Raw genomic sequence first — 9,230 nt, forward strand, 5'->3', positions numbered from 1 at the left:
TTCAAGACCTTTAAGACTCCCACTGTCCTCTTGACATATAAGACTTTCTTGTCAGATATTCAAGAGATAGTGTGGATTCTAATCAAGACAAACACTTCACACAATTGGCCTTAGTTGGTCTTTGTTTTATCCAAAACATCACAACTTACCAATTTCAAATGTACAAGAGTAGAAAACTTTTACTCTTACATTTGACAAGTGTTTTAAACCTTCTTTAAGACATGTCACTCAAGTTACAATCTTAGAGTATAACTCTAAGAATTGTTTTTGGAACGAAGTATAAATCATCTTCTTGATTTAACCACTTCAACAATTCATAGCTCCTCTTCTTAGCTACCAGAATGCACTTAGAGGATGAATTGTGATAAGGTCTCTTAATCATTAAGATGATTATATAACATGATACTAAAGTACTCTCCCATCTTTTTAGATTTGAGAAACTTTTATCTTTCTGCCTAAGTTGATTCTTCTTTTTCGCTCTGCCATACATTGAAACCTTTTCCAATGTCTCAAAATTACACCTAAGCTTGTAAGTATAACCATATTTACTGAATTTTAGTAAATAATGACGAATAGTCTTAACGATTATTTGTGGTGGGCTTGATCAGTGCACAAGAATGTGTACTCGATCCTTTACTTGACTCACATATCCATGTGAACAACCAATGCTTGAAAGTTCTTATTCATCATGCTATACAACTTGCATGATTCCAAGTTTCTATCCAACTGAAACTTAGGTGATGAGAATCTTTCCTTATTTGGTAAATTTAGACACTACCACAAATGAAAGAATCAAATTCATATTTCCACTCTTGCTCTTAATGGAATCTTATAAGCAACAAAAGTTTTCACAAATGCCATTGTAAGGATATTTTAAAATAAATAAAATCAAAAAAAAAAATTTCTTTTATTTTAAAACTTTGCGGAAAAACTATCCTTACAATGCAGAAGCACATGAAAACTTTGTTGTTATTTATTCCTAAGCAATATATCATAACTCTTAAGAAGTAGCTCAAGAATCCGATCTTCAAACTATGCGATAGAAATCCATCTATGCCATCAGATTCAGCATATTCTTTCTTTAAGTTTCTTCACTTTTTCTTTGATTCTTAAAACATCAACATGTGACCCAGTCACATCATGTATCAAGAATCTCAGAATAGAAACTTAGCAGAGTTAGATAGTGGACTTTACCCGAAGTAGAGTCAAACTTATTGACTTTAATATCCTTAGGTAAATTTGGCAGCTTCGCAACCAATGCCCCTTTCTTTGGCAATAGACCCTTGATAATGGGACTATCTCAGACTTAGCCGTTCTATTTACCATTTGGTCAACCGAGTTGACTATGGCCGATCCCTTTCCATTGGGAAGAGAGAGCTTTACTGGATATCCAATGTCATCATTGTCAATGTCCATAAAGTTTTAGGAAGTTGATCTTAGCAAATAGATAAGATCATTAAGGGTCTTGTCATAGTCTGTTTCATAGGAGTCCCAAAGGAACTCACTATGTGACATAGAAAATAGTTGAGTCACCAACTTTCTCAAGACTTTGACACCCAACTCTCCCGGCTTGTCAATAGTCAACTACATCTCCAAGATGTGATCACATATAGACCTTTGCTTGAGTGACCTTAAACTTTTCAGGAACTTGTGGGTTAGGGAGAATAATTGGAGGAGGTGAAAGAAGTATGATTTCCATGGGACATCATCTTCATTTAGGAAAGCTTGTTTCAAGAGATTTGGGAAGATCATCTTTTGGGAGATATTCAAGAGAGTTGATTTAAAGTCCTTAATATAACACCCAATATGAAATATTAAGGCTAGGACCCAACAACCTATTTATAACTGGAAGAGGGATGCCGTAATCCAAGTTATAAAATAGTTGAGGTAGGTAAATGACGATTTACCAATTTCCACCATGAAAAACGAAATATAATTAAGTTTTAATTGGATTTGAAACTCCTAGATCTTTTGAGATACATTGAACTTTCAATGGCATGTTTGAATCTCGATTGTGCCCTCTCAAGTTTGTGACTGGGATGCCGAGGATCACAAACAAGGTGTGAATAACCATGCAAATTGACTTGGTACCCTTAACTTTATCACCTAATCGATGTGCCGGTTAACCACACACGCTCCACCGATCTATAATAGAGTCAAGTTACCCTTTGCCACTCTTACTAGTCCTTATTAGTGTGCCGGTTAACCACACACGCTCCACTAATGACTTGGTAAGGTACAAAGTGTAATTTCATGGGTTAGCACCTTTTCATATTTTCCTAAGTAACTAAGATTGGGAATTTATAAATGGTTTAGTTACTTAATATTTATCATTAATATTTTTAATGAAGGGAGATTTCTAGTCCTTGTCCTACCCGTTCGGCTAACGACCCTCCACCAGTCAAGGAAGCGGTGGGTGAGAGTGGACACCCATTAAACTGTCATTTTATAGGCAGTAACCTTATACCCCCCTTATAGATCAGCTTCGTGAATGAGGCCTACTAACGGTAAGACTGACTTTCTCTTATACATATATATATTATTAACTTATAATATTATAAAGTATAAGGGTTGAATTTTAACTTTTAAAATTCTAAGGGCTTAACTTGGAATTAAAGTATTCATAAGAGAAAACTTTTCAAATTCCAAAACTTGAGGGCAAGTTTTGAAATTATTCAAAACTAATTAATTCCATAACTTATGTGTTTAAATTAGTTTTAATTAAAAAAACTCTTCAAGTTCCATAACTTGAGGACAAGTTATGGAAGACTTTAAACTAATAAAAGAATGTAACTTTTCTTTATTTTGTAACTTATGGAATTAATTAAGGTTACACATTTTATTACTTAATGAAGTGACTCTTGAACCTCCATAACTTGAGGACAAGACTCTTCATTTTTGTAACCATTGCCAACTTTTATGAGTTTTATGAAACTTAAATGTGACTTTTCATATAACTTGAAGACAAGTTACAAAAACACATTTTAGAATCAAATCTTAGATTAAAATGGATTGAAAACACATAATCAATTAACTTTTCTATTAATCTAAGCAACTCATAAGAACAAGATAATTCAAATCAAACTTTTTCATGTAATTAGCCTAATCACTAAACTAATACAAAACATGAATCTATTGACAATTATCTTTGAAATTGGATTAGTATGAACATTACCACATCAAAAACAAGTTTATAAGTTCAAAAACAGCTTATGGTAATGTTTCTAGTCCATTTCTAGCCAAAAAACTCAAAAATATGCTGTCTGGGGCTCCTACTCGTCGAGTGTATCAACCTACTCGCCGAGTAGGATGATTTTCTTCATGGACTCGGCGAGTTCATCAGTGGACTCGGCGAGTCCAGTGCCCAGAATGCCCGAAATTCGACTTTTTCAGCATTTTTCAGCAATTTGCATCAAGTATAATTGAAAACAAGCCTAGGCTCTGATACCACTGATGGGTTTTGAGCATTCTAACACTCCTAAGTGTACATGAAACCCTAAATACCTTGGATCTATGTTTTCTCTATTATACATGCAAATATGATTATCCAAGGTATTATCCTAACTAGCATACCAAAACATTGATACTAGGATAATAAAATAGATAGAATACATACCTTGTTGTTGTTGCTTGACTCCATGAAGCTTGAGAGCCTAGTGCCCCAAGTGTGACACCTCAAATGGTTCACACAACATCATGAACTCTTGGAATAACCATGAGAAGAAGACATACATGTTCAAATCGGCTAGCCCTCAAAATATGTATCACTAGTGCCAATTTCTTGAACTAAAGGGGTTCTTATATAGTGTGGCTATTAGGGTTACACCATGTAACTCATGACTTTACCCATTCCTTATGCTCCATGGGTTTTAACCTCCATGGAGTATCCATGGATCACCACATGGGTTAAACCCAACATAAAGGAATCTTGGATCATAAGCCCACATATATAAGAATGAATGATTTACACAATCAAAGCCCATATATTTAATTAGTCTCTTTTTGATCACTAAATTAAGTCCAAATTAATTCTTGATCAATACTAATTAAATAACATGATTTCATATTAATATATTAGAACTTATAATATATTAATATGTCACAAAATGTCTTTTCCTCATAAACGGTCTATCCAAATGTTCCGATGCCATGCAACCCAAATGGACCATACCGAGTCGGGTCAAGTACATACCAATTATAGTTATGGACTTAGACACTAATCCAACAAAGATAACTAGAACTCCTAAAAGCACAAAGCAAGCAGCATTCGAGCATCGAGTAAACATAATCAAGCATATCTCTTTCAAGCTATCCTTGACTAATCTGTACTATCATGCAGTTTATAAAGCTGAGATACATATAACATGCACATAAGGCATCCTTCCTAGATCCTTAGTCCTAAACTAGCATGCAATTCTCATAAAGCTGATACACATATAATAGGCACATAAGGCATCCTTCCTAGATCCTTAGTCCTAATCTAGCATGTTGTTCTCATAAAGCTGATAATCATAATATAACATAAACTTGTATGGGTAATTTGGGAGTACTTACTTGAGCTCGGCTGATTGCATGCACCACACCCTTTTTTCCTTTTTTCAAAGTTCTTTTCTCTTTTCAAAATTCTTTTCAAAAAAATGATTTTCTTATATAAATTTTCATACCAATTCCTTAGTTTGAGTTCAGACACACCCGAGAGCATGTCTGAATCCCTCAAACCAAGGCTCTGATACCAACTTGAAACATCCCAAAAATATAGGCAAAAAATTTCTTTTTAAAATCATTTATAATAAAACCATACGTCATCCATCATCATAAAGAAAACCATAATCGTGTATCTCAAAACATCGTGTCAAAATACTGTATCAAAATCATATGAAAATATCAGAGTCTAAACACCCCAGGCTGAAGCTGTGGTGTGTTCCATGCGATCATCCCAAGCGCTTCCCCTTGCTAGTGGAAGTACCTGAAACCAAAACTGAAAACTATAAGCACGAAGCTTAGTGAGTTCCCCAAACTACCACATACCATACAAATATCATGCAACTAGGAGATATGGGCCCCGCCCACTCTCATGGAGATTCGGGCCCCGTCCACACTCCACTGTCTAGGAGATTCGGGCCCCGCCCACACTCCACTACTAACATGCATACAAGTATCACACAGACAACAAGTATATCTACCAAACAATCACATATCTATACTCAAATAATACTATGAGAATCGGGCCCCGCCCACTCTAGGCTGCTACGAGATTAGGGCCCTGCCCACACTCAACTACTAACATATCACATATACGGGCCGGCCTTGGTGCCATAGACCCGTTCCTACTGAAGGAAACTCATATCGCAAGACTGACTGCTGAAAACTCGAGTGAGGAATCCCTGTCTGCTACTCCGGTGACTCTCCGGCATAAAATGTAGTAAATGGAGTGTAGTTCCTGGATCTACTTCTTCCCCTTTGAGCCTTCTATCTTATTCTTCTTCTACGAGCTTCAAGAGGCACAAAACACTCAAAATGGCAAGGAATAGCTCAAAATCACTCAAGGTGTATTAGGGTTTCGAGATTAGGGTTTGGAGGTGATAGAGGCTGGGGTGGAGGCCAGATATGATGTTTAAATAAGGTGCAAACCCTAAAGATTAGGGTTTCCTCCTAATGGACCTACTCGTTGATCCAGGCTTCGACTCGTCGAGTAGACCATTTAAACCCCGCGACCAAGCTGGCATCTACTCGATGAATTAGGGCTACCAATTTGTCTAGTAGCTCTTACAAAATGAATACTTTAATAGATTAAATGCGTACCAGGAACAGGACATTACAATATTCATTAACTTACAGTCCCCTAAAAGTCAGATATCAAAGCTGAGAGTTTTTAGTTTTTCAGGGTTTTTTGTATTCTATGTAAATTTTAAAACATGAATATTTAATTTATTTGAAGTTGGATTGACATGAGGTTTAAATTATAGTTTAGAGCTTGTACATGAGTTTAGACTATATATTTATAATTTTTGGTTTAATATTCAATGACTTACAGTCTCCAAAATTCGGAATATCAAAGTTGAAAAATTCCAAACTTTTCAACTATTTATTTTTGTACTTTGTATTATGTGAAAATTTTAAAACATGGATATCACATTAGTTTTAAGTCAAATTTACATTAGGTTCTTTCAGAGTGTAGTTTAGAGTTTGTACATGATTTTAGACTATAATTTTGTCAAATTTGGTTTCATATTCAATGACTTACACTCCCCTAGAGTCGGAACATCAATATGGAAATTTTCAAGGTTCAACCCACCAAGTAATTACCAAAAAATTCTTATTTTTTCGGGTTCCAAAACCCACTTTACCTAGTTCCACCTTACTCATTTTAATGTTTCCGGATTTTTCGATTCTAGACGCATATTACTCGAAACCGAATCAAAACCGGTTCATATATTATGGTCCGTTTTCAGGGACTGGATCCATCCGGACCGAGTTTAGACCCATTTTCATCCCAAATCGGGGCGTGTGGGTTAAAACCCACTAGTTTTTAGATTTTATACATTTATGATATTTTGTTAACGGTGATTTTTCTTTTTTTTGTATTTGTGTGGGCTAAATTTCCGTCCCTAGATCAAATTATATATATTAATTTCCATGTAAGGTGTCACTCACAAAATTACTATTCATTAACTTCTACTATTCTCAATCCAAAACACACCAAGTCCAGATCAAGATACAAGGTTTATAGAATATAATATAAGTTGTGAAATAAACATTTTCTTGAAAATAGAAAGTTTGATTTTGCTAATAAAAAGATCTCATATTTACATTTTCTCTCCGTAAATAAATTTTGATTAAATAATTTTTATGCTTTATAATTCTAAAGTTAAATTATGGATGTTTTTAAGTTATGATTTTTGATCCCTTACTGTATTTTTAAGTTAGGTTTTTTTAACCGACAAATATAATATATAATTTATTCTTAAACTAAAACCTAAATCCATCTATGTCCACGACGTGACTTGAACTCTCGACCTCAAGGAGGGAGGGCACCACCTGATACCGCTGGGCTAGAAGCCCTTTGATTTTTAAGTTACGTTTTTGGTCCCTTGCATGATTGTTTTTATAGTTTTTATTATTGTTAGTATTACATTTTTATTAAAATGTTATAAACTTTTATGGTATTATTGTGATATTAACTCGTAAAATTAATACGTTCAAGATACACTTTAAAACTTTATTTTTGTCTACCTCTTCCAACATAATTGTTTGGTTCCAAATCTTATTTTATATTTTTCTGGTCCATTTTAGGCATAATTCATTTGCTAAGTGAAAAATAAAAATATGTAAATTGCTTGAAGGTTTAAACTATCTTGAAAGTCTACAAAATTTTCCCACTAAAACTTATTGTTGGGTTTTTCAACTATTGGATTTCCGTAGTATCTTGCATCTTGCAAGGGTCCAAACCCTTGTTAAGTCAAACACTTAAAAGCTTTATTAGGGTTCCAACTTCACTTTACGCCTCACCTTGTCGTTTTTAAAATTCTTCTTCACCTTCATTCTCTCTCTGATACTCTTCTCCAACGCTTTCGTAGCAATGACTGCTCGTACTCGTGTGCTTGCCAACAAGATCAGTGAAAATATCTAATCTTTGTCAAATTTGATCACAAGATCAGTGAACGGAAGTGGAATTATTGTGATGTCCATCCCTACGCTTCTTCTACAAAACAATTTAAAGCTTCTACGATGTTTAGGCGGGACTAAAACCCTTGAGTTGAGCAAAGTAATTCACGGTCGTTCGATTGTGTGTAGTCAGTACTGGTCTGGAGGTAATATACCCAAGACTAATGTTTTGATTGCTCTTTACTCAGCAGTGGGATCTGCACACCGTGTTTTTGATCAAACAAATAAACGTAACATAGATTCGTGGAGTGCTCTAATTTCGGGCCATTTTCAAAATGGGTCTGCTTTTGAAGTTGTTAGATTGTTTAAATTAATGGTTTCAGAGCAGCATGAGTCTTGCCTGCCTGACAATCATATATCTTCATTGGTGCTTAGGTCTTGTATAAAGGTTGGGTACGTTTCATTAGGCAGACAGTGTCACGGGTACATGTTAAAATCTGGATTAGTGTTCCATCAATATGTGAAAAGTGCGCTTTTACACTTGTATTGCATGATGTCGGACATGGTAGGGGCTGTGGAGGTTTTAGTTTCTGTCCCTCAAGTGGATAATCTTGCTTATAAGTGGATCACGGTTTAACCTGGTGAGAAAGCTTACTTGGATGAGGCTTTTAATATTTTAAGGAGAATGTTGGGTGAAGATATCGTGTAACAAAGCTACCTATATTGGTCTTTTTGGTCTTTGTGGTCGCCTCTTAGATTATAACTTGGGGCGTGAAGTTCACAACAAGCTGCTCAAGAGTGAAGTTGAGTTTGATGTATCTGTATGCAATGCAATGATGAAGATGTATGGGAAAGTTGGAAATTTTGCAAAAGCTCTACGGGGTGTTTCGCAGGTTTAAAGCTAGAAACGTGGTTACATGGACACTAATTCTCTCTATTCTCACAGAGTGTGAGTGGCCTGAAGATGCGTTAATATTGTTTTATAACATGCAACATGGGGATGTTGTTCCAGACGAAACTACCTTTTCTGTAATGCTGAATGCTAGTGCTGTATTATTCTCTGTGAAATTAGGAAATACGTTTCATGCACTTGTAGAGAAGAATGGATTCAAGGGTCATAAGAATGTCGAGGATGGCTTGATGATCATGTACTTAAGGACTGGCGACATTAAAGCTGCTGCAAAACATGTTTTTAGGTATGACGACGACTTATCATCGTGATATTGGGACCTGGAATATAATGATATGTGGGTATTGCCTTCATGGTTTTGGTAAGGAGTCGTTGGCTTTTGTTGGTGTTCTCAAGGCTTGTGGAGAATTGAGGCTTGTGAAAGAAGGGTTCTACTATTTTTATGAGTTAATGAACCAGAAGGGTCTGGAACCTGGTTTAGAGCACTATAGGTGTATGTTTAATATTCTAATCAAGGTTGGAAGACTAGAAACAGCTTTTCGTTTCGTGGTATCAACACCACTCAAATGGGATGGCAAGACTTGGAGTAGCTTTCTCCGAGCTTGTAAAGTTCGTAGAAAACCAATGCTGTATCACGATGCTGTATATGCGATCCCTGATGAGGTGTCGGATATTAGTGAGTGGTTTGGAGCCACAGACATCCGTGAAGCCATAG

At 35.6% G+C, this 9,230-nt stretch overlaps 1 protein-coding gene across 1 annotated transcript; it reads left to right on the forward strand.

Moving 5' to 3' along the window:
- Positions 1-8,167: 8,167 nt before the first annotated feature.
- Positions 8,168-8,826, forward strand: LOC145163717 (pentatricopeptide repeat-containing protein At5g39680-like). The gene is made up of 3 exons (XM_079082509.1): positions 8,168-8,236; positions 8,304-8,449; positions 8,499-8,826. The coding sequence occupies exons 1-3, from the start codon at positions 8,168-8,170 to the stop codon at positions 8,824-8,826; spliced, it is 543 nt and encodes a 180-aa protein (XP_078938635.1).
- The last annotated feature ends 404 nt before the right edge of the window (positions 8,827-9,230 follow it).

The sequence above is a fragment of the Lactuca virosa genome, chromosome 3 (genome assembly GCF_052849685.1).
Source record: "Lactuca virosa cultivar CGN04683 chromosome 3, Lactuca_virosa_CGN04683_v6, whole genome shotgun sequence".
Lineage (NCBI taxonomy): Eukaryota > Viridiplantae > Streptophyta > Magnoliopsida > Asterales > Asteraceae > Lactuca > Lactuca virosa.

What these genes read in the sequence shown, in the direction of transcription:
- LOC145163717 (XM_079082509.1), top strand. Translation starts at nt 8,168, where the DNA reads ATGGTAGGGGCTGTGGAGGTTTTAGTTTCTGTCCCTCAAGTGGATAAT. An exon ending in TTGCTTATAAGTGGATCACG is followed by an intron (nt 8,237 to 8,303) that starts GTTTAACCTGGT and finishes TGTTGGGTGAAG; the next exon opens with ATATCGTGTAACAAAGCTAC. An exon ending in TGCAATGCAATGATGAAGAT is followed by an intron (nt 8,450 to 8,498) that starts GTATGGGAAAGT and finishes GGTGTTTCGCAG; the next exon opens with GTTTAAAGCTAGAAACGTGG.